Here is a 26,695-nt window from a genome sequence, read left to right on the forward strand (position 1 = left end):
TGCTCTCCAAGGCTCACTCACTTTGTCTTTTTATACAACCCAGGACCACCTACCTGCCCAGGGGTAGCACCACCCACAGTGCGGTGGGTCTTTCTACATCAATTCTGAAGTAAGAAAAAATTTTCCAGTAGATTGACCCATAGGCCAGTCTATAGAACATTTTCTCAGTTAATGTTTCCTCTTCCCAGATGACCCTAAGGAGTCAAGTTGGTAAAACTAACCAGCACACCTTGTTTTATTTACTGAAGGTCTCCAGAAAACTTAAAAACTGTAAAGCAATTCTATAGTGCCCTGTACTATATAGCCATACTTTTATGAAAATATATATTCATATGATCATGCTTCTTGATAATTGACTATTTTGTCTTCACCTATAAAGATACAGTGGCACATGTGCTCATGATTCAAGAATGTGTGTCCTCCCCACTTAGAAACTGAAACTCCAGTAATGAGCCTTCCCCACACTGGTGCAAGAATATGGATTTTTTTTTCAAATGCTCCTTCTTGACACAGAAACCTACGAGTCATTCCTTCACACATGCATTTATTTATTCATTAAAGACTTGTTGAAATCCTGGACATTCTCTACAAAAAACAGACTAGGCAACGAGAAACAAAGAAACAGAATGCATGCATGCCCTTTGTCCTTACAGAACTCAGTCTAATGTTTTCAAGATAAGCAAGCTTATCATTTAAAAATATGCCGAAATCACCCCAAATCTCAAAAATTAAAAATAAAAATTGCTAAAATATGAGCAATAGAGCTTTTATAATTAGAATTTTCAGTTTCTAATAATAGCTATAAAATATATATAATATATACATGTTCTGTATATTTGTACATGTATATTTTTGACACTTCTAGTTTAAATAATTCACATTATGATGGCATATAAAGAGCATTGGCCCGGGTGTTGAATCATATGTTCTGGCCCAGCCCAGCTGTCACTGTCATGACTTAGGCTTAGGGGAGGTTATTCAATTTCCATCGGCTAACTTCCGGTATGTAAAATGAAGATGATAGTTACCTGTGTACCTACCCCACAGGCTTTCTGTAAAGGTAAAATGGCAACATGACCTCACAACTATTCAGTCCTGCTATGAGCTAAAGCAGGGGAGACCATAGAAAACTAAAATATTTAAATACGTTTTCTAAATAAAACAATCATCCTAATAGCGGAGTCTTGGTTCTTTTAAGACTAGTTTAAAACTACTTTAGTAATGAGAAATAAGCTGCGTTAATATTAATGAGTTAGTTTTGAAGGTACTTCCGCCTATACCTTTAGACGGAAGTTTCTCAAAGAACCAGGTGCATCACACAGGAGGGAGCTTGCAACTCACACTGGCTCCTGCTTATGAGTCCTAGTTGAACGGGTCTGAGAATCCACATATTTTAAGTAAGCACCCACAGACTGACATACACTAAAATACAATCTCTATTGACAGATGGTGAAAGGCCACTTCCTTCTTTTGACCTTGTTAACAATCAAAACCAGAATAAAATACCTAGATTAGAAAGACAATTCGTATGAAATAATTACTATATTTATTATATTTTTTAGCTCCTTTTAAGTAATTTTCATTCGGAAAGGAAAAGTTATTATAATAACCTGAATTATTACTTTTTCGTAACTAAAAAAAAAATGTATCCAAAGGAAGTTAAGAAAAAAGCCACAAGCTTTTGGCTATTAAAGGTAAAAATTCTCTTTTTCCCTAAGGATGATACTCTTTAGTATAAATGTTTGGACTCTTATAATGTAATAGAGTACCACTGTCTAAATCAGTGTTCTATTGCTGTGAAGAGACACCATGACCACAGCAACTCTTACAAAGGAAAATGTTTAATTATGAAGCAAAACTGGCTTACATACAGTTAAGAGGTTTAGTCCATTATTGTCATAGTGGAAGCATGGCAGCATGGAACAGATATGGTGCTGGAGAGGAAGCTTGAGAGCTCTACATCTGGATCAGCTGGCAGCAGGAAGAGAGAGTGACACTGGCCTGGCTTGAGCTCCTGAAACGTCAAAGCCCACCCCCAGTGGCACACTTCCTCAACAAGGCCATGCCTACTCCAACAAGGCCACGCCTACTCCAACAAGGCCATGCCTACTCCAACAAGGCCATGCCTGCTCCAAGGCCACTCCTACTTCAACAAGGCCACATCTACTCCAACAAGGCCACACCTCCCAACAGTGCCACTCCCTATAGGCCTATGGGAGCCATTTTCATTCAAACCACCAGAATCACCATTCCAGATCCAGGTAGCACTGTAAAAAGGCATCAGCTGTGCTGAAGGTGTGCCATACATAATTTTTAAATAAATAAGACTACTGCTGTATTCCTAAATTGAATGTTATTTACATTTCAAAAAAAATTATATAATCTTGAATTCTTTTTCCTGGCAAATTGACATGATATCAATACTACTTGCACACCATTTTAGAAATATCTGTATCATTCTAAGTAAGATACCTTCGTTACTATTTCAAGCTCACAATCCTAAACAAATTTTCCCTACAGAAAGAAAATTTTCCTCACACCTTTTTATTCCAAATGAAAAAAGAAATAGAAAATAGCTATTAAAATACATAATAGAGACTCTTAAACTATTCACAGGGCAAACTTATAATTGACAACCTACTTTTTAGATTTCCTAAACATTAAATGGCTTTCAAAGAGACTTGGTAGAAAAATACAAGATTCGTTTTTAAATGCCTTTACAAAATAACTGCAACATTTTAAAGAATGTTTACACTTTAAATAAAAAAAAAGAATGTTCACGTAAAACAAATCAAGGATGTTACATAAAATATAGCCATCTATAAACATAAAACAAAACAGTTGAGCCGGATGATGGTAGTTAAGCAAAGCACTATGGGAAAGTTTCGTACAGTTCTTTAAATAACCCTGAGGAAGGAACAAAAAGCAATGAGCGCTTTTCGTTGCAGCCACTTTATAAAGTGAATATACACTTTCCAAAACTGACTGCTAGGAGTCCCACGTCGTCGTCAGATGTTTCCGACTAACAGACGGTTCTGTGTTTGAAACAGAAGACTGCCTGTTCACCCCGGTGACTGGACAAGCTTAACTCCACCATGAAACGAAAATATGCAATGAGAAAATGACAGATTCTCAGTGACAGACAAATAGTAACTGGACAGTTAACAAACTGTTGCTACATGTATGACTAATGCTTTATTTTGTATATAGAATCCCAGCCTTCCTGGACACCCATCCTGTTCAAGTCAAAGCCAAGAACGCCTCAAAACACTTCTGTAAACTCTAACAGCAGCTTCAGGGTACAGAGCACATGACGTTTAAAAAGGAGGGGGGGCTATTACTCCAAAAAAATAGGAAATTTCTTTTTTAATTAATATATGTTTAGATACAATGCAAATTAAGGTCTTAGGGTATTTCAAGTTCCTTACAATGTGACTGTATCTCATTTAGCTGTAACAGTCTTCTCTTGTGGGCCACAGAAAGTAGGATCAGCTGGTAAGGAACTCAAGGCCTGAATTCCCAAAGCATCACACTGAACAGGAAGATTCTGACTGAGTTTCTGCACATGCCGTAATAATGCCCAAACAAAGCTGTCACTTCTCCCTCTGAAAGGACACAGCCGGGACCACGCGGAGTCTGCAGCGATGTCGGATTTGCTTCTTTGTGTATTTTTGAGCCTCTGTCACTCCACCTGGCAGCCAGACTTTCAAGGCAAATGGCATCTCCCTTATTTCTTGGCTTCGTTTCACCAATTCATCTTTTGCTGTTGTTTCCTCTCAGAAAGAAAAAAAAAATCTTGTGTATTTTCTAATTCATTCCTCTCTTGCCTCTTTCAGCAAATTTCAATTTTCCTCACAGGAAACCCTATTATTTAAGTGTCTTCAAGAAATAATTTTAACACATTGTGACTTGAGTAAGGCTTTCCCCCTTAGGCTCATATATTTGAATGCTTGGTCCCGAGTTGATAGAACTGTTTGAGAACAGAAGAGGAGGTGTGTCACAAGAGGTAGGTTTTGAGGTTTCAAAAACCCACAGTAAAGCCTGTTTCCCTTTCCCCTATCTCTGCCTGCTGCCTTTGGATCAGGATGTAAGGCTCTCACCTCCTGCTCCAGCGCCATGTCTGCTCGCCACCACACTCCCCACTATGGTAGGCATGGATGGACTAACCCTCTGAAATTGTAGCCAAGTCCCCAACTGGATATTCCTCATAAGTTGTCTTGACCATGTGTTTTGTCACAGCAATAGTAACCCAAACTCACATACAAGTATTCCTCTAGTCAATTCCCTCACAAGACAAAGCCTGTGATCTACCTACCAAATTACATACAGTGATTTCCCATTCTCACAAGCCACGCCCTATTCTGAAATCCTATAAAATCTCCCACTATTACCATATTTGAAGAAAATGGATTTCTTTCAGGAATAAAGTAAGAGACAAACACTTATCAGGGATACGAAGATTCAATCAATACTATTAACTCTTTTGATGTAACTGGTATCTATGAAACACTAAACGTAGCCACTGTGGAACACATACTCTTTCTTTAGTATGTATGTGACAGGCTGTTAAACGCGTGTGTTCAAGACTTGGTCCACAGCTGATGATTCAGTTTTGGAAGATAGTGGAACCTTTTGAACACGGCACCTGGCTATCAGAATAAGGGTAAAGGAGCAGGCTTTCGGGTTCTAGATCAGCCCTACACTTAGCCTGAGCTTTCTGCTTCTTGTTAGCTCTCTATACTATGAGAGTTAGTTAAAAATGAATTCTTTCCCTCTTCAGTGCTTCCATGTGGCAATCTGTCACAGCGAAAAGCATGGTCTTCATCATTTGGGTTACTATTGCTAGGATGGACATGACCTAAGAAGCTTGGACAAAAAGAATTTATTTCAGCTTACACTTCCATATCGCTGTTCATCAAAGGAAGTCAGGACAAGAACTCAAACAGCGCAGGAACCTGGAAGCAAGAGCTGAAGCAAACACCATGGACAGGGGTGCTACTCACTGGCTTGCTCTCTGTGGCTTGCTCAGCCTGCTTTCTTATAGAACCCAAGATCACCAGCCCAGGGCTGACCCCGCCCCCAATGGGCTAGACCCTCCCACATCAATCATTAATTAAGACAACACCCTACAGGCCTGCATATAGGCTGATCTTATTGAAGAAGTTTCTCAATTGTGACTCTCTTCTCTCCAGTGACTCTAGCTTGTTTCGAGCTGACATAAAATTAGCCAGCACAAGCACAGTATCGGATACACAGCTCACATTATGGCCCCTCGGAGAGCTGGAATCATCCTACTTCTGCCATGGTAAAGCTGAAGTGGAAAGCAGCCCTGGGGATAATGATAAAACAAAATCTTTCTACATATTAGAAAACTAAGAAACTGTAGAGCTCTCCCCCTCCCCTGCAGAGAGGATGCCCCAAGAATTTACAACCCTCGTTCAGTCTCTCTGAGACCATCCTCCTCTCTGCAAAACCTTCCCTTTCACCTTTTCCCAATTCTTGTCTCCAAGGCCAACCTTAGACCTACCTTTGCCACAGAGCAGTCACTGCTTACTTTCTGTCTATAGACATGTCATTACCCAACTTCTAGCTCTACGGCTGTCCATACCTCTATTAGCTCCCAATCACCTCTTGTCATGAAGAATTATTTAAAGTCTGATGTGTCTAAACACCAGTCCTTAAATACAAAGGCCAACTATTTGGTGATATAATTTGTATCTTAGAGCCTCACTACCCATTGTCCAATACATCAGCAGTGATTAGCAAAGTCTCGGGTTCAACCCCAGACCTCCTCAATGATGTGTACATTTTAAATTTACTTTTATTTTGCAACAGTATCTTATTGTATAGCCCAAATTGGCCTCAAACTTCATATCACCATGAGCTAGTCTATTACCAAGTTGTTTTCCAAGTGTCTATCTCTACTCCCTTGATTAGAGTCTGTACTGTAACATGAGTCACAAGTCAGTAGAAAAATTTGATACTATGCCTTATAGTATCAAATCCGTGACATTTTAAATAGAAGCAATTTAATAAATATTATTCAAGTTTATCTAAAAATAGGCTGGGTTTTGTTTTGATGTTTTGAGACAACATCTCACTATGCAGCTCTGGCTGGCATAGAATTCACTGTATAGACCAGGTTGTCCCCAAAGTCATAAGATATCTTGCCTGCCTTGGCCTCTGTCTTAAAAGCTGGAGTTAAAGGGATACACCTGCACACCCAGAATGGTTTCATTTTTACCAACCAAAGAACACAGGAAAAAAATTGTTTTTTAGGAATACAATGTTTAATGGTGCATTATAGCATACCTTAAATCCAAGCACAGGCAACATAGTGTGGCCATTAAAACAGGCTCTGTGTCTCTATCACTGCTCTAGGCATCTGCTAGTAAATGGTGATGTTTAGCCAGTCACTAAGGATAATGGCACACCACAGGAGATAGAAACTGGATGGTGGTTTAAGCCTCTTCCACCACTAAGTAGGTGAATGTTGACATTTCAGATGTATCTGTTATAACTAGTGCATCTGGTATAATTATATATGTAATTTTAATACATATTTACTGCAAAATTGCCTTAGTACCATTTTATACCTCAAGATACAACGCTTTTGCTTTTAAATGCTATCCTAAAACTATTTTGAGACTTACAAGGTTATACAGTTTACAGGAATACTAAAATCATGCATATTTACAGAATAAGGAATATATAATCTCTCATTTAAAATATGCAAAGATGAATAACCTTTCTATTATTCTAGAGGACTTGGGATATGGTTTCGAGATTTAACGCCGAAGGGATCATTCACCATCTTCCATTCTCAAGACCACACAATTTCTCTTCTAGTCTTTAATTCACATATGCATCTGAATCGCCTACCTCAATTTTATCTTTTAGATGAAGAAAACAGTGCATTAGAAGGTGTAGTACCAAATAACTAGAGTTGAAGATGTAGCTCTTTGGTAGAATGCTTGCAGACGCTTGCAAGGCTCTAGACTCAAGTGGGGTGAGGCAAGAGAGACAAAGCCCACTGAAATTTTATTTCGACACAGTGTTTAAGAGCCATTGTTTCTAGGTCAAATACGTAAATTAATAGCTTGGATTGGATGCCCGGTTTCTTTCTCCTATTTTGGAAACAACTGGTCAATTCTTCCCTCTCCCTGATAGCTATTCTTCACTACTCCATTTAAACAAAGCATCAACACCTAATTCCTGGTCCCTTTGACCAGCAAACAAGGTCTCCTAGGGACAAGCAGAGTGTCACTATGTGTCCCTATCACACCCCTGCCTGTCTTCTGTGAAAAACAAAACCAGTTCTGACAGATACTAAACACTACAAGGAATCACTGACACAAATTATTTCAAAGATGACTGTGACCTAGGAAGTGGAAAACTCATACGTGGCTCCGGGGTTAAATTTATTCAAGCAGCCTACTGTTTATCCATTAAATGTGGACTATGGGATTAAAGTTATATAGGAAATCCTACATATTACTCCACAGTGTATATAACAAATCAACCAAAGTTTTAATAAGGTATCACTTTATATCTTTCAAAAACCTGCCATTGCTTTGGGTGACTTTGGATAAGTCTATTCCACAAACAATATAGAAACCAGGATGTATATTCCTTTCCCTTTCACTTCATTGCCTTATGTAACAACAGGTGTAACAACAGAAACCTTCAAACCCCTTCACTGAATGTCTTAGATATGTTATTCTCCATATTGCAAGGGACAGTGACAGAAAGTTTATGTTTCCACTAAAAGCGTTTCATGCTATCTGGCTCTAAAGCTTATCCAGTGACCATAGCAGAGCTGCCACAGCTCTGATGTCACTAACTACACATGTATAACTGTTGGTGTTATTTTGTCAAAAGATCTACTTGATGTTTAGTTGACAGATGTGTAATCCCAACACAGTCAGAAAAATCACTCTTTGGAAAAGCGATTTTAAAAGCTTTTAAATTGTTATTAGAAGATGTTATACAGGCACAATAAACATTTGATCCCACTCAACTTGATACCTAAAGGACATACTGTCCCACAGGGTCAGACAATGATGGTGCCACCAAAGCATCCCTAGGAAGAGCGGCCCTCAGGCAGGCAGGTCAGAATCAATAGACACAGTAGTAGGCAAAAAGCATCCTGAATATGAGATAAAAGTCTCAATAGATGGACATAGCCTCAGGCAGATTTCAGCAGGCCTGAGACACACCACAATGGTCTTTTCTGTTTGAGAGCAATATTTCAGTCACCCCAACAAATATTAAAGGTCTTTCATGAATTAATCATTGTCCCAGATACTGTGAAGTTAGTTATTAATTGACAACAACAACAACAAAAATGCTTATTTTAATAGATGGGAGAGTCTGGGCTAAGCATTCGTGAACACAGTGATGTCTTGTTGCTGATGCTGTCCGAGACAAAGCCCAGTGATGAACCCAGCAGTAAGCACAAGCGGTAACTAAGGCACAGCGAATGGCAACTCAGTACAAATGGCTGCAACAGGCAGGCCAAAAGTTCAGTTCCTGGAGTCAAGCTATTGAAAGACCCAGAAGAAAGGTTTAGTTCATTCAGCGAAATAAGTTTATGCCTGCATTAAGTATTTTTTAAAAAATGAAGAAAACTGGTTAAGCAGAAGGGCTGTTCTGTTCTACTGTGCCCCTGAATGCGCCTTTGACAGTGGAAGGGCCCTGTGTGTAAGAACAGGATCCAGTCAGACGTTGGGAGTCGTTAGAAATACGTTAGTGTTAGATGGTCTAACTTCACAACATGGGCCAGGTCAGGAACAAAGAGGCAAAGAGATCAGTAGAGATGTGTTTAGAGTGATAGCGGAGATGGAAAACAATCTGAAGGCAATGAAATGAAATTCTTGTCCGAAAAGCCTAGATCAAGGTAGCACATGTGGCTAAGTCAGAAGCCCTGATGAAAGTCCCTGACTTTTAATTCTTGTCTAAATGAGTCTAGCTCATCTTTTTGTTTATTTTTGTTTGTTGGTTGGTTTTCAAGATGGGGTTTCTCTGTGTAGCCCTGGTTGTCTTGAAACTCGATCTGTAGACCAGGCTGATAAATGAACTCAGAGAGAGCTGCCTGCCTCTCCCTTCCAAGCACTGGGACTAAAGGTATATGCTGCTATCATCTAAAAATCAGAATAACATAAAGCGATTAGAAGACTCAGATAAAAAGTTATGAGTATTCGCTCTCTATTCCCCAAGGAACCAGGGGCTAAATAAAATTTAAATATATATGCCCACGGTTAGCAGACTGTAGCAGTCACTACATAGTAAAGAACAGAGTTAAAGTAAAAGTGATGTGAACTCTTAGCACAGGGAGAGGAGAAAAATACAGTACAGAAGGCTTTGCTAAGACAGAAGCTACACTACTGGCATCTGGAAGTATACGAATGAGAATTCTTATAAAAATATAAGAATTCAGACAAGGTAGGTCACACAGGTTTGAGCTACTCTGGAAGCCAAAGCAGAAGGAATGGAGATGTTCAAGACCTTCTTGGGCCATAGCAGGGTTTCAGAGTCCTAGATAAAAACCTATCTCAAAGTTTAAATAAATAAACAGACAAGGGTGGAGCAGTTGTCAATCCCTGACCATCAAAACAAGAACACTTCTTATTGTTTACTGACCCTAACATGCTATCTGATTTATTCACACAAATCTAATTTTCATTAGAAAATTTCTCTGGGTGCAACCATCTAAACATTGATCTTCAAAGCAGACAGCTTCCCTATGACCCAAGCTCATAAGTCCAAAATCAACTTGACATCTTCATATCGCGATGCCCAGTATTTAGAGCAACAGTCAACAGAACACAGAGCTATTGATCTTATCATCTCAAAAACATCAATCTCCTCTAAAACTCATCTTCCTCTTGGAAAACCATGTGTCTGCTACTGTCTTACAAGAGCAGCCTACTGGAAAGACACACCTAACCTAAGACTGAAGACAGGAGCTGTTAATGACAAGAGAACTCTACCAGGGGGAAATGTTCAGCATATCTCGGGCCCTCATGGAGATCTTTGTATGACACCATCATTCTACCCAGGAAAAACAAATCCACAGGAAGCCAGGATTGACGAGGATACATAAGAAGGAAGAGATGCAAATCACAGAGGACCTTTAAGCTGTATCAAAATGGCGATAGAAAGGGAATATTCTGGAAAGATTCCACAGAGGCTTCTTGTCTATCACAGTCAAATCAAAGCTGACCAAGCAGTAAATGCTATTAACTATCAAGAAAAGGATATATATAGCTTATGTATGAGGATGTACATGCATACTCAGATATATGTGTACACTTATGTTTCTGTGGGTCTGAATGAACAGTTGTTAATAAACCTTTGTGATCAATATATGATAAAATTTATACAAAGGAAATGAAATGAGACAAAATTAAGCAACATTGGGGAAGTATTGAAAAGGTTAAGCACAATGCGAAAGATTATGAAATTTCAAAGACTGGATTCCATGAGACTTCATCATTAAGTGCTGCTACTATGGAAAATATGAAGTCCTTCCTGCTGTCTACAAAGGCGGCTATTGTGATCACAATGGCTGCCAGGGCAGACTCCCCTGACAGGTTGCACATAACGTGAGCACATTCGTGTTTGGCATGTTTTATGGAATAGCCATTAGGTCTTGTATTGACATGCAGATTCTCCTAACTAAGCTGAGTGCATCTTTTTCTCCACCTGCTTTCTTCTTCTAGGTATTAAATCAAGGGCTTCCCATGTGATGTGCAAGTAATCTTCTATGGAGTCACATCCCCAGCCCTTGGACTGAATTCTTTAAGGGAAAAATCCTATGCAATTCATCATGCACTACCCTAGCACAGTATGTTGAGCCATTTGTTCTTAGCTCCAATAACAAGTTGAAATGAACTAAAGTGACATATATTAGTCTGAGCCAAATTTAAATGTCATGGTCAGAGGTAAGAACCGTTACTGTAGCAGACTTTCCCCAGTCCAATCAATTTCAATATTAATACAACAAGAAGCCTGTGATTGGACAGGGAAAAGGGAGGTGGGGCTAAGAGTCTCAGAGACAGAGGCAGGAGAAGGAAGGAAGATGGAGGAAGAACAAGATGGCCCACGTGGCTTTAAATAGCCACAGGTAGCTATGAATTTGATATAAGGGACGGATAATTACAGGACACTTTGTCTTATCTAGGTGGGCAATTTATATTCTTATCTATTGGCTCTGAAATTATTGTTTGGGCAACTCGTGAATTGAGAATTTATTGGTATATAAATCTGACTGATTAATTATAAGTTTCTAGAGTTTTGATTTACTGGGTTATGGGGATTTGTGAGCCATAGGGGATAGATGGTTGAGAAGGAACCAGTGGCTCTGAGGCAAGTGAACCAGAGCTGGGAAGACTGCGATCGGTCACTACGTGGAGCTAGCCATGGCCACGGTGAGACCGAGGCCATCAGGCAAAGAGTAACTGCGACAGGATCCTGCGACATATTACTGTTCTTACAAATTCAACTATTTTGATATTAGGAATTACTAAGTAATTCCTGCTATACTATGAACTTTTAAGCTTTTTTGGTACATTTTTATTAAGTGTACACAAGAAAAATATTATTCACTTCTCACTCAAGACCTGAGTCATAAAGAGGTATCACATAATTTTTCCACAGGATGCTTTTACAACACCATAACCTCAGAATGAATCAGGGGAACTGACGTAAAGAAAGTTCAAACTCAAAGACTAACACTGGCAAAGACACATTTTAAAGACTCAATTATGAAAGAAATGTTATGATACACCTATAACTATACCTAATATTCAAAAAAGTACAAAGACGATTGCTTCTGGAAGCAGAAATTCTTGGTGGTGTTTGTTTTTCTGGTAAATACAGAATCTGACTGATTTGAATATAAAGCACCTTAAAATATGTAACCATGACTTGTACTGTGGATATGGGGATTTTAATACTATGATTGTGAATGGTACTTATCGTTACTTACATTGCACTGTGGGTAGCACGGATGCGCAGTTTCAGAAGCTTATATTCAGATGGCTTTTCTGCCTGGTTCTCTTAGTTCTCTGAGCAGTGAATGTAGCTCTCTGCTCTAGCCAATTACCTTCCATCACCATGTCCATTTAACTCTAAGTCAGCTTGGAGGACTGACTAACTCAATGAGAAGAGGAGAGGTTGGAAGAAATGAAACTGATAGGGAAAGCTCATCACTCAGAAGCAAAAAGTGGGAGAGAAATCTCTGAGGGTGAGAAGAGGAGGCAGCCCAATGAGGACTCAGACACAATTAGGAAGCAAAAGCAGTCCCAGAGCTGGAGGGCATAGGTCATCTACAGTCTACAATTTACAGAATAACCAAAGAAGAGTCGGAAGGTTCCCAACACCCTGATTTAATGACTGCATGTTTTACAGTTTCTTAAATTATAAATCTGTAACTCATAAATAAGCATGAAGATGTCAATTTTAGAAAGAATAAAACCGAATTAATAGGAAATGTGAAGCAAAAGGAGAGAAGAAAGCAACTGGCCCTTAGAAGTCCTTGGCAGACACTATGCTCACATGGCTTTGTTGCCTCGGAGTCATGAGGGGGAGGTTTGTTTGGGAATATAGGCACAGCACAGAACCAAAATTGGTGCCTTCAAACCTTTCCATTCTTCTGCACTCCACCCTATGGTAGTTTTAATGAGAATGTCCTCAAAGGCTAGGTGAATGCTTGGTCTGCAGTTGGAGGAAGTGCTTGAAAACAATTATCCATCCAACCATCCATCATCTATCTATCCAACCAACCATTCATCCACCCATCTATCATCTATCTATGCAACTATCCATCTATCTTATCTATCTTATATCTATCTATCTTTGTGTCTGTCTGTCTGTCTGTCTGTCTTGTGCCTGTGGATCAGGATGTAAGCTCTCTGCTCCAGCACTATGCCTGTCTGCCTGCTGCCATGCTCACTGACATGACGGTCATAGATTTTAACTAACCCTTTGGAGCTGTGAGCCATAATAAACTCTTTCAAAACTTACCTTAGTCATTGTGTCTCCTGACAACAATAAAAAAAAAAGTAGCTAAAATATACATACCCCTGATTAGTGATGTTTCTTTGAAAAACACAAAAACTGACCTAGACATACTAGCCTCTCAGTGAATAACTGCAATACATTAAGTAGCTTAGCCTCGTACTGCTGGCTTTATCAAAAGATGGCAGGCTGTCCCTGCACACACATTCTAAGGCCACAACAAAAAGCCAGTTTATGCAAAGGTAAGCACAAAACTTTCAAAGTTTCTCAATAAACTCTAATCAGTGAATATTACAAAACAAGTACCAGTTTGTTCTGCTTATTAACGCTAATATACTATATTCTACTATATTATCCGGGTTCATTCAGTTTAGTGAGCTTTGTTCAGGGATATGTTTGTATGTGTGGGTCTGTTTCTCACATCAGTTTTTATATCAAAGTCATGGCTTCTTGATTAGAGTATACATTAATCCCCAAATACAGCCTCCAGGGTTTCCTAGGATAAAAGAGAAAGCTGGACAGCTAACTCGCCACAGGCCTGGGCTACATGGAAATGGAATGGTGTACAGAGTGCCCTAGGTTAGACCCACGCTAGCACCTACGTGCAAACACAGTCTGATGGCAACTTTCACTTTTGAGGAGGGTTGAAAGAGATCCAGGTTGGAATAAGAAAAAGTTGTTTCCCTCACAGTAAGGAAATTTTCAAGTATTTACTTAATCAATTGTGTTTGGTTTCAACATCCAGGAAAAAGCAATATAAACCAACCAAGGCAAAATCAAGACAGGACAAACAAAATAGGTACTAGAGAGAGAGAGAGAGAGAGAGAGAGAGAGAGAGAGAGAGAGAGAGAGAGAGAGAGAGAGAGAGACCCTAAAAGTAAAGGCATAGTCAACAATAAGTTGCACAGCTTGGCACGGCATAAGATCTCTGCTCTTACCTCCTTGAGAGTTTAAGATTGATCCAGACATTCAAAGTGAGGTGCACCCACTCATATGAAAATGTAAATTAGGTCCAATGCCTCTGATTTTTAACAAAAGATGCCAGTGACCATTGTCTTACTAAGGGTGGGAGATGAGGAAGAACTCCCCACAACAAGTACCTTGACCAAAATGTATCGTCACTGAATTAAATAGTTCCTCTGAGAAGTTATATGTCTACTAAATAATAACAAAAATAATAACAAAAGTAGACAAATATAATAAAATAATAACAGCAGTAGTAGCTGCCATTTAAAATGATTTGCTAAGTGCCAATGTATATTTCTGGCATCATTGCCAAAGTCAGACAGCTATAGCTACTTATTTAATATATACCATACATATTCTTATCTATACAAATACATTTAGAAACACATATCATAGACCACACTTACCTACAGACATGCTCTTATACATATATATATACACACATAATAAATAACACACTAATGCCAGTAATATAAATGTTTAATATATTATCCCTTTAATTCCGACAACAAACATATTACATATTATTTTCATTTATTTAGACCACGTAGACTTTCAACATTTATTGAGCAACTGAAGCACTATTTCCACTTGTAGTGCTCTAGTGAAAGGGAAGAAAATTCTAGAACATGAATGAAATAGTTTACAGCCACACTAACAGACTATCCCAAGTCACCCTCGCTGATCTTCAACCCCTGCTTCTGGAGAGAAGCAGTTACCATACATTACAAATGGACATGCTGGCAAGACCATTGAGGTGCCCTCCTCAGAATCTCACCCTATTCACCTGACGCTGAAATTACCCAAGCTGACAGATGACAACCACCCACACGCTCTAACAACGTTTTTAAAATGAATAAATATGATCAAAGTATTGAAAGATACTAATTGTCACAAAAACCGGTATTGAATTATGCTCAACCTTAAAAATCCAGTATCGGGGCTGGAGAGATGGCTCAGCGGTTAAGAGCACTGACTGCTCTTCCGAAGGTCCTGAGTTCAAATCCCAGCAACCACATGGTGGCTCACAACCATCCCTAATGAGATCTGACACCCTCTTCTGGTGTGTCTGAAGACAGCTACAGAGTACTCATCATATATATGTAAAATAAATAAAATCTTTAAAAAAAAAATCCAGTATCATGGAATCACCTCTGAATGATTCAAGGTGGAGAGCAGCAGTCACAGGAAACATGTAAAAGATAAATGAAAAATAAGACACCCCGTAACAATAGAAAACTATAAACCAAAGCTAACTAAGGAAGTTTTACATTCCAAGACGAGAACTGAATTGTGGGGGAGGGAGGAGTAAGGTCTAATTATATAAGAAATTAGTTTAAAAAGAAGACCAAGGACAGCTAGAATGTGCTGCCACTTAAAGGCAAGCTGGCCAATGAACATCCGTCACAGAACACACTACTGTACTGCATTCTGCATACATTGGCAGTCAAAGATGGAGAGGCCACATTCGGGTCGAGGAAGCTAAAGAGCCAGGAATGAGATCTGCAATCTCGGAGTTCAATGGGTAGCCCACAACTTCCGGCTTAGGACAGGAGAGGTGCAGACTAGGTGAGCAATAGTCTTCTGGAAGCAAAGTTCTCTGGGCTGAACTGAGAAGGAGATGCCCTACAGAGACTCTCCTTTTCAAGGAATATGGCCGGCCCAGTTACAACATCACCGTCATATTCGGCTCCACATTGGTTTGGAATAGTACCCAGGGAAAATGTCTGTAATGCTCTCATAAGTATGTCTTGATCTGGGTATAGGTGAAAAGTTCAAACTAACCATCAACACATCTTTTTCTCAGAAACATACCCATTCTCGGTGAGCAACATCCTCAACCTTTGACCCCAGGAAAAGGTCACGGGTAAGGTTACCACCAGTGAACATGCATCAGTAACAATATCAGGAGACAGCAGAGCTTTACCATCTATCCATATTAAACAACGCTTATTGATTAAATTTATAACATCTATTGCATTAAGTTACTGAAAGAAAGCAGGTCATGTGTGTTCAAAATGTGCTTCCTTAATGTAAGTTTCTGGAAAATTATTATACACTGTGAAGTGAAGATGTCGGGCTACAAAGGATACATGCTGATTATCTGAGTTGGGAAAATGCATAAAAAAAAGAGACTGAAAGAAATACAGCAGAACTCTGTCATTGTATTAGACAGTGAACTACGGTGGTTGTCCTCTTCATCTGTCCCGCAGTACTTTGGTTAATGTGATATTACTTCAATAATGGAGGAAATTGAATAAAATAGTTTCCTTATAAAATTAAAATGGACCTAGACAATCAGACTTGAAGAACTATGGATGCATTTCCTATTTCTAAGTACTGATCTGCTTTGAAAATGTCCACAAACAAGGCTTCTAATGGCTCTGCGTATCTCATTACCCCCATCAGCTCCAGATACCAGAGAAAATGAACACAGAAAAAGGGCTTGGTCAGACAGCTCAGAGGCTAAAGGCCCTTGCTCAGTAAATGTAATTATTGCGCAAACCTGAACCTGAATTTAGTTTCTGGCTCCCATATGAAGTTGGAAAGAGACAACTCACCCTACAAAGCTGTCCTCCAAGGATCCAAACACATCATTTTATACATACACAATAACAAATAAATTTACTGGAACATTGATATCTCTGGCTTGCTAGTTTATGCACTAAAGTATACTTGAATCCATTCTACAATGTAGTGACCTGTTGCCAACATCAATGAGAAAAAGCATGAAAAATACATTAGCTATAGTTTCGAAACTCGTATGTAAGCAATCCAGAAAGAACATTCACAATTTAGGATCTAATTTTGTCCCTGTCCTCTTATGTTACATGAAACAAATAAAGAACAGTTCAACTCAAAAACTAATTGTTAGTATGGTAGTAACCCTTCCCCCCTGCTCTTGCTCTCTCTCTCTCTCTCTCTCTCTCTCTCTCTCTCTCTCACACACACACACACACACACACACACACACACACACACCATCATACCATCACACCATCACACCATGTTAACTGACTGTGTTTGGGAAAAGAAAGAATTAAAATGGTGTATTCTACTAAACCGTAAAAGGAGAAATTGGGTACAGCACAGCGGGGTGGTACAGGGCTTCTATGTGTTAAGCTGGGTAGTTTGTCAGGGAGGGGCTTAGGTATTTACACACTGTTGTACCATTCACTGCGATAAAAACAATAAAACAATCAAAAACAGGCAGCAATGGGTCACACACCTTAGAATGAGTAGCCAATCACTAGAGTCTGGAGTCTGAAAGACCCACTCTACCAAATTCATCTGTAATATTACTTTCACAGTCTATGGCAAAACCACTTTCCATGTTTCCATGTTCGTGGGAAGTAAAAGCACTTTTTTTTTTTTTTTTTTTTTTTTGGTTTTTTGGAGACAGGGTTTCTCTGTATAGCCCTGGCTGTCCTGGATCTCACTCTGTAGACCAGGCTGGCCTCGAACTCAGAAATCTGCCTGCCTCTGCCTCTGCCTCCCAGAGTGCTGGGACTACAGGCGTGCGCCACCACCGCCCAGCTCGGTCATCTTTTTTAGTCCTTTCCGGAACCCACTGAAGTCAGTGAGGAGAGTACCCAGTCAAGACAACGTTTGTCACAGGCAAGAACCCAGACTTCAGCGGACACCAGACCATCTATCCAGTGCTCATCCTACTGTTTTCTAAGTCTTGACAGCACTTATTATTAATAGACCAAAGTGTAGATACTTTGGTGCTTCTTAGATAGGATACAAAATACCAATGGAAGGAAAAACAGAGACAAAGTGTGGAGCAGAGACTAAAGGAAAGACCATCCAGAGACTGCCCCACCTGGGGATCCATCCCATATACAGTTACCAAACCCAGACACTATTGTGGATGCCAACAAGTGCTTGCTGACAGGAGCCTGATATAGCTGTTTCCAGAGAAGCCCTGCCAGTACCTGACAAATACAGAGGGGGACACTCTCAGCCAACCATTGAACTGAGCACAGGTTCCCCAATGGGAGAGCTAGAGAAAGGACCCAAGGAGCTGAAGGGGTTTGCAGCCCCATAGGAGGAACAACAATATGAACCAACCAGCACCCCCAGAGCTCCCAGGGACTAAGCCACCAACCAAAGAGTACACATGGAGGGACGCATGGCTCCAGCCACATGTGTAGCAGAGAATGGCGTGGTTGGACATCAATAAGAAGAGAGGCCCTTGGATCCATGAAGGCTCATTGCCCCAGAGTAGGGGAATGCCAGGTCAGGGAAGCGGGAGTGGGTAGGTTAGTAAGCAGGGGGAGGGGGCACAGGATAGGGGGTTTTCTGAGGGGAAACAAGGAAAGGGGGCAGCATTTGAAATGTAAATAAGGAAAATATCTAATATGTAAATATTTTTGTATCTTAAATGTAAATAAAAAATATTTACTATCACAAATAGTTTATCACAATAGTTTATGTAATACCAGTGCATAACTGATCTTCAATAATTATGTGATGAATAAATGAATCGAGATCCAAACACTAAAGATTAGAATGAATCCTGTGGAGGACTGAGATGGTCTGTGACTCATCAGCACACTGTAATAATGGGCTAACCCTTGTCTTTCCTAAGGCTTCTTATATCTGCTGGTAGGAAGAAGTCTCTGATTCGGAACACTGGCTGACTCTGTAGCTATGCCAAAAAAATGTGAATGTCTACTCTGAAATATTTATATAATATTTCATATTATATATATATATATATATGTATATATGTATATATAATTTCCTCACCATATTCAGAGATCTGAGATACCTTCATGCCTAGTGACAGACACAGCTTTCCAAAGTGGAGAATTATGTCTAATCCTTGATCTCCCTTGCATGTTTAGCCGCTGAGGAGGCCTAAGAGTCTTATCTTTCCACCCCCACAGCTGAACTCTTTTCTTGTTCTTTTCTCTTACTGTACCAGAGGATGAATCTGAACGGTCCCAGTTAGGTTAACCCTGAGGGTAAAATCTGAGTGACCTCTGGACATTTACACATCTATCTGTTTCGTGTCAATAATAACAAATATTCTATTGCAATGATGCCCTCAGTATAAAACATTACCACCTTCTTTATAAAAGAAAAAAAAAGGCACTACATATCTTATTGTGGAGGAAGGAGGGAGGCATCATAGGAAAAACGACTGTGACCCTAAGAACAGAGCGGCCCCGAGAGCTCTCTATAAGGGCTATGTACATTTTAGGTGACCGGCCTCCCTTACAACCAAAACACGCTCCATTCTTTGTGCCCCTCTGAAGCAACGCTGAGAGAGTCTGAACTGATGTGCAGCTTAGGAAGCGGTTTTTGGTGAAGCAACCTGCAAACAGCACCCCCAACATCGGGCTTCCGTCTCCGCAGCTCCTTCCCAATCTCTACAAACAATCCTCACCCAGTAGAGCTCCTTCCCAATCTCTACCCACTCCTATCCCATTCTCCTGCCCTCTTCCCTAAAGTAAGATTATCACTGGAAGATGTGATAATTCCTTACTATATTGGAGGAAAACAAAACAAAACAAACAAACAAACAAAAAAAAACACTTAAGAACCAAGATGGGGCTTAGGTGGTAACCACATGCCCCAGGCCTAGAATTCATTAAGGGAAGGGAAATGTGTATGCTTTAAATTATTTCATAATTAGACTGTTAGCTATTGCATTTTTAAGACTGTTGTGAAAGTATCAATATGTTCAATATAAAAAGTAAAAATAGCTTGTATAAGCCAGGTGTGGCAGCACACGCCTTTAATCCCAACACTCAGGGGAATCTCTGAGTTCAAGGCCAGCCTGGTCTACAAAGCCAGGAAAGCCTTCTGTTACCCAGAGAAACCCTGTCTTTAAAAAACAAACTACAATGCAAAACAAATCAAAACAAAAGTCTGTATGACTTTTTTACATTTTTTACAACACAGTTCTGATATTTCATGTTTTCATATTTTAATATGACAGAATCTCAAAACCTTAGAGCTAGGTTTCTGTCACAAGGGTCTCTCTTTACCTTATTATTATTAATAATAATCGTTATTAGAGGATCGTTATTAAAATTACTCGTTGAGTCCTAGAGTCATGGGATTCAGAAAGCAAAACTATCGGCCAGCAATAGTGGAAATAGCACCAACTAAAGTTTCTATATATGTCCCTAAAGGGTTAAAACTGTTGGTACTTAATGTTATCAAATTACATATCAAGTAATATATATTTATTACTTGATTTCAAGATCATTAAAAAAAAACCATGAAGTCCTAGATCCACTCTGCAAATCAATAGAAGACTGCTGTGTGACCTCAAATAGAGGGTTCTACGTCTCTGGGCCTCTGCTGTCAACTCTCAATAAGTGGCCCTGAGCAGCGAGCCTCCTGAAGGGACCTTTCGGCTTTAAAATCCACTTTGCCAATAATTCTAGGACACCAAAATTATGCTTAACACACAATTTCAATGACTTATAACAAACAAACAACAAGTGAATTTTAATGTAATTCTTAAACATGCAGCAATCTTTTGTAATAATCATCGAATATTCTCTGACTGGACTGTCATTTGCTTGAAATGAAGCTGCAACCAAAGGGAAACTATTTTAATACTCTGAGAAGATTATATAGTTAATCCACAGGGAACTACAGGTAGTTCCTAAGTACCTAGTTCAAAGGGAAATACTAAAATATCAGCAAATTTGCCGCATATGATTAAAACTGCCCTAATCGCATAAAGTATATATTGCCTTTTACAAATATGCATCTTGCTTCCTAACCTGGGTAATGCAAGATCGTGAATGATTTTGACAGAAAATAATGATTTCTAAGTCAGAATCTCACAGGCAGGTAGCATGTCTCAGGGAAGAAATCCAGAATAATAAATATTGCATCGTTTGGAAGAAAACTCAATGAGAACCAAAGAGCAGATTATGGTATTAGACTCCAGGGTAATTTCTGTTTTCATGACTTCACTAAACTCAAAGTCCTGGTACACATCCACTACCCCATAATTACTCATGAAAATAGTAAGCAATTAGCAAATCAGACAGCAGAAGGGCAAGCAGCAACGATAATGAAATATGAAACCTGAAATCCGGTGCCATGCTAACTAATAAACTTGTTCCACCACACCTTTTACACTTACGGGCTGGTTAGTTTTTGTCAACTTTACACAAACTCTAGAGTCACCTGCGAAGAACCTCAACTGAGGAGTTGCCTCCATCAGACTGGCCTGTGGGCGTGTCTGTAGGCATTTTCTTGACCAATGATAGATGTGGGCGGGCCCACACACTGGTGCGCTACAGCACCAGTCCGAGACAGCTGGTCCTGGGTTATATGAAAGCACGGTCCCTGGTCCCTCCACGGTTCACACTTGAGTTCCTGCCCTGACTTTCCTCAATGAGAGACTGTGATCAGGATGTGTAAGGTCAAATAACCCCTTTCCTCCCCAAGTTATTTCTGGTCCTTGTGTTTATCACAGCAATAGAGAGCAAAGAGGGCCAGTTATTAACCCCTATCGGAAGAAAAAAAATGAACCCATGTTTTATAAATAAAAGGATATCGTTGACTTTCTACTCATAGCACCTTCTATCTCTTTGGTCTCTTTTCTTTCCTGCCTATTATTTCCTGAACTAACGATCCCAGCTCTCAGGACAGAGGGGGCTGATGTAAGTGGATCTCTGAGTCCAAGCCTGGCCTGGTCTACAAAGCCAGTTCCAAACTAACCAGTGCAACTCAGTGAGACCCTGTCTCAAGTAAATAGACAAACAAAGCAAGCTTCAGGAAGGTAAGAACACAGCAAACACAAATTTGAGCAGGGCGTGATGGGAAACGCCTTTAGGCCCAACACTCAGGAAGCAGAGGCAGATGGATCTCTGAGTTCAAGACCAGCCTGAGTGAGTTCTAGGGCAGTCAGAGCTACACAGAGAAACCCTGTCTCCATAGAAAAAAAGGAAGGAAGGGAGGGAGAGAGAGAGAAAGACTGGATATTATACACTAATCTAAACTCACTGTCAAGGATATTAGAGCCCTGCCGAAGCCAAGCACAGAGATTTCAGTTGCCATATACAGCAGTATAATGGGCCTTTCTGAAACTCCACTGCTAAGCACTCCTTGGAGAATTCTGCAAGCTAAGGTTTTTGAAAAGGAAAACGTAACAAATTCTTGTCAACCTTCAGAGAAAGGAAACCAAAGGGCCACATCATTTCATGATGTCTCCGTGTCTTACACAGAGAATTTAAACTGTTCAACTGAGTTTTCAATTTCTAGCTAAGTGAACAGCCAATCCAATATAATATGACTCAGATGAGATGGCTTTGTAGACCAGGCCAGTCTACAGAAAAAGATGAATGTTGTGTTGGATTCTGTAAGCGCCGTCCACCTAAGCCAGCCATTCAACATAACTGCTATGAAGTAGTGTTCTACAAGTACGAACGCTCACACGGGCCTGCATGTGCATTCATGCACACAGAACCACACATTTTAATGCTCAGTGTTCGGTATATTCTCTAAGGGTACGTTTGTCTGCAGTTCTTTCTGTGTCTGTAGGCAGCTGCACTTGGTACTTCTTCCTTACACTCAATTAAAGCGGCGTCACCAGTAAACATATAAAACAACGCACATGGCTTTTAAAGTTCCTACTATCCACATCTCTAAGAGAAAAATCTAGATGAAATTAAGTTTAATATCTTATTTAATACAATGGCATTCAAAATATTTCACTGTTATTGAGCTAAGAGCTTTCATGTTTCCGACAGAAGCCCTTAGCATAGGCGTTAATGCAGAGATTAGTTATAACACAAAATTTTCATCAGAAACAGTTTATCGGTATTTAGATATCATGAACTTTACAGCTGGAAAAGTAAATCCATGTAACTAAGATACTCAAGCATACGTAAAAGTTTCTAGTAACTGAATCAAGGACCAGCTTTTAAATTTAAATTTGGGTCAAAAATATTGCTCAGGTAAGGAGGTATTTGCTGTCAAGGCTTAAAACCTAACCTGAGATAAATCTCCAGACTCTCCATGGTCAGAGGAGAAAAACAAGTCCCACAGATAGTTTTCTGATTGTCACAAAAGTGTGTGTGTGTGTGTGTGTAGACACACACACATACACCACAGATAAATGTAAAAAAAATAATTTAAACTTAAATTTTAGTTAGGTAGCTTAACCATATTATAGGTGTTCAACTGCCACATGAGATTGAACATTATTAGAATTATCTTCTCAATCCATATCCCTTCTCCATGAAAGACAACCTACAGACAACTCAGATACCAAAATATCCTCTGAAACCGAATAAAAACCATTCTCCCTCAGTGAGAAACTTTCTGTTCAGTATCTTTTCCCCCAAAGGTGTATGTCTCGGGCACTTATTTTACAAAGCCTCTGAGTCCACTAGAACACAAGCACCTAGAGAAATGTGCTTGCTTTTATGAGATACAACCCAAGTCTCCATTGCCCATCTCCTCCTTATTCATGAAGGAGAAAGACAGGTCAGAAGCCTCTGTTAATTTTGTGTCTAGACCCAACATTTGTAAACATTTACTTCTCCACAACTGGAAAACAGACTGGATCAGAGGGCACAGGAAAAGTTCAGTTCAGTCCCTCTCTTTGTGAATTCTCCTCTAGGAAGTCAAGATAGGAATAGTCTGCCAAGGCCATTCTGCTGTAATTGACTTACTACAGGATCAGGAGGAAGCTGATGACCTTTCATGCTGAGTAAAACTTGGCGAGACAATGTCCTGTCTCTCACCTGTACAGGCTTCGGGGGTAAGAACCTGGGCTGTAAATGTATGCTTTCTGGGTTGGAACCCTGTGTTCTGTCAGATGCTACCAGTTTAACTTTGGAAGGTTGACTTAATCTTCCTGTTCCCATCAGTAAGATAGACACAAAAATAACAGCATTAAAGTCATGGATTATGAGGAATGAGATTTTTTTTTTTTACCTGATTGAAAACACGCGAACACTGTCTTGACTCTAATTTATGATATATGTGCAACATTTATTACTGATTTTTAACTCAGAAATCAGGATGGCAGACATAGGACAGAATTACAATACATGTGTTAGAAAGTGTCTAAGCTAGTGGTTTTCAACCTGTGGATTACAACCTCTCTGGGGATCAAACTATCCTTTCACAGGGTTCACTGAAGACCACTGGTAAACACAGGTATTTAAATTATAACTCATCACAGTAACAAAGTTACTGTTAAGTAGCAACAAAAATAAGTTTATGGTTCCACAACATGAGAAACTGTGCTAAAGTGTCACAGGCAGCATTAGAAAGGCTGCGAACCATTGGTGTAAGTACTTTATAAATATTGTAATGATGTGGAATATAAGCTCTTTTCAGCCTGTATGTAGTAAGTTCAGAGTTCTAACAAGAGAGCAAGGCATTTAATGGGGAAAAAAATCCAAGTTTCACCAAACTGAACCTTCACAATGTAGGTCAACAAGTTCTGTTCGCTTTTATAGCCACCCCGATGGCTCATACCTGTTTCCCTAGAAAGTGGAAAGCCAAATGACAAGATGTAATGTAATTTATTTATTGGTCATCACCTCCTTAGGCCTAGCCATGGCTCTGTTCAATTCCATTGGAAGCAAGATCAGATTTAATAAAATGGTCAACAAATTCACCAATGACATTGTGGAAGATACACACACACACACACACACACACACACACACACGAATCTCAAATCTTTATTAAAAGATGCTTTCTCACAAGCAAACTCTCAGTTTTCATTTGCATGCTGTGTTTTGGGCCCTTCTCCCCCTCTCCCACCATTCATAATCAGAGGTCCTAATAAAGCTGACTCTTGATGGTCTTCCCATCTTTGCCTTCCATTTCCCTGGTCCTGATGCACACACTGATTCATATTTTAAGGCCAAAAGAAAGTTAGTAGGATGAATAGGAAACACAATCTCATCTAGTAATGGAAAATATAGTCCAGGAATAACAGAAAGGGGGGATAAAATCTTCAGTACTTTTTGCAACAGGAGTGTGTAAAGAATTGTAAAACTGTCACCTCCATTTTGTGGTAATTTCATTATTTGCAAAATAAAGGAATCAAAATACCTTCCCATTCTTTTTATTCTTTAAGACAAAGACCCAGAACATGCAAAACTGCCACTTCTGAGCTTAATCAAGATTTGTCACTAAAATAACCATAGGAATGCTTACATTATGTAACTTTCAATAATTTTTCGACTTAGGTACTGACAGCAGATATTTACTAATTCTGACTTTCTCTGAAGACAGGCTATCTTTATAAGCTTTAAACTGTAAATGAGTTAACAGTATGTTATCAGAGCGATGGAAGCCATCCACTTGGTCTAGGATGAATGCTTCATTAATTTTTCAGTGTGATGATGCTGCAGTTTTCCAAGAGCAACTGTCGGAGTTCTTGCGATGCATCAAAACAGCCAAATCACATCGAATATCCATGTCACCGTCGCTAACCACAACACTGTAACATAGCCAGCATTTCAAAACTCAACCCCAGGCGTGTGTGATGTCACTGTCAACATCCACCGGTGCTTAACTAACCTCAGGTTGTTTCTCCCAGTGGCCCATCTAACCCTCCGGCTGGCTGACGCTGCTTGCCCTCTCCAGACCTCCCGTGGGTGCCTATGTCCCGCAACACACTCCCCACCAGCACACCTGCAAGGCCAGGTGTCGCGACGCGCGGCGACGCGGGGACCCGAGTGGGCGCGGGCCGCGCGCCTGTCACCGCGACGCTTTGTCTGCGGCTCCGAGCCGGCGCGGCGGGGGGCTGGGCCCGGGAGGAGGGAGTGGGGGGGTGGGGGACAGACACCTCGGGCCCACCTGCTGGGCGGCAGCCGCAGCCGCAGCGGCGACTCCCGGGGACACCGGGCGGCGCTCACCCGGAGGCCAAACGTGAGGCGTCCGTGCAGAGAGCGGCGCCAGATCCGCAGGGGTGTGGGGGTGAGCGGGGCGGCCACTGCTGTTCCCGGAGAAGCCGCGATGCGACGCACCGGCTCCAGCCTGCCTGCTCGCTGGCTCCGGCTTTCCTTCCCACCCGCAGCTCACCTGACAGCCACGCGCACCGAGCTCTCGTCCGCGGTGCCCAACATGCCTGCGGCCGCCCGGGACTCAGCCCGGTGCGGAGCACTCCGGGCGGGCGACGGCGGTGGTGACGGCGGCGGCGGTGGCGGTGACGGTGGCGAAGGCTCAGAGCTGTGCTCCAGCCATGTTGGGCGACTGAATGGAAAGGTGGCGGCGCGGAGGCGCGGGATGGGGCGGTGACTCCGGGCGGCGCCGCCCCTTGCCCCCACTCGCCAGGCTCCGCGCTGCCCTGCGTCAGCCGTGGCCGGTCCGGTGCGCCCCGCCCCGGCGGCACGGCCAGGCGGGCGCGGCACCGCGCGCGGAGGCGAGCCGACCCCCTCCCCCTCCCATCCCCGGGAGGCGCGTCCCCGCAGCCACCTGCCCCCTCTGCAGCGCGGACCTTGACCCCTTTCCCAGGCCCGGCTCTGCCCTCTGCCCGATCTCTTGGGACTTTGAACGATCTTCCCCCGCCTCAGCCTCTACAGTGCATTATTGTTCAGTCCTATGCACATGCTAAGTGCCCCGGACCCTGGTACTGCCAAGCGTCTCCCCAACTGCTTTCCATGGAGGCGTGCAGCGTGGTAAATCCTTGCAAACGGATTTTCTTTCCCTGCTGGCCTTTCCAAAGCTCCTCCCGGGATCCTGGGATTCTGTCAAC

At 41.0% G+C, this 26,695-nt stretch overlaps 1 protein-coding gene across 2 annotated transcripts in view; it reads right to left on the reverse strand.

The window, feature by feature from the left end:
• Positions 1-26,210, reverse strand: part of Kif21a (kinesin family member 21A) — a 115,134-nt gene extending 88,924 nt beyond the window's left edge. For both annotated transcript variants that reach the window (XM_052161278.1, XM_052161279.1), the window contains exon 1: positions 26,023-26,210. In XM_052161278.1, the coding sequence (XP_052017238.1) occupies positions 26,023-26,066 (44 nt within the window). In that variant the 5' untranslated portion in view covers positions 26,067-26,210. The remainder of the gene's footprint in view (positions 1-26,022) is intronic.
• Between the last annotated feature and the right edge of the window lie 485 nt (positions 26,211-26,695).

The sequence above is a fragment of the Apodemus sylvaticus genome, chromosome 17, assembly GCF_947179515.1.
Source record: "Apodemus sylvaticus chromosome 17, mApoSyl1.1, whole genome shotgun sequence".
NCBI classification, from domain to species: Eukaryota; Metazoa; Chordata; class Mammalia; order Rodentia; family Muridae; genus Apodemus; species Apodemus sylvaticus.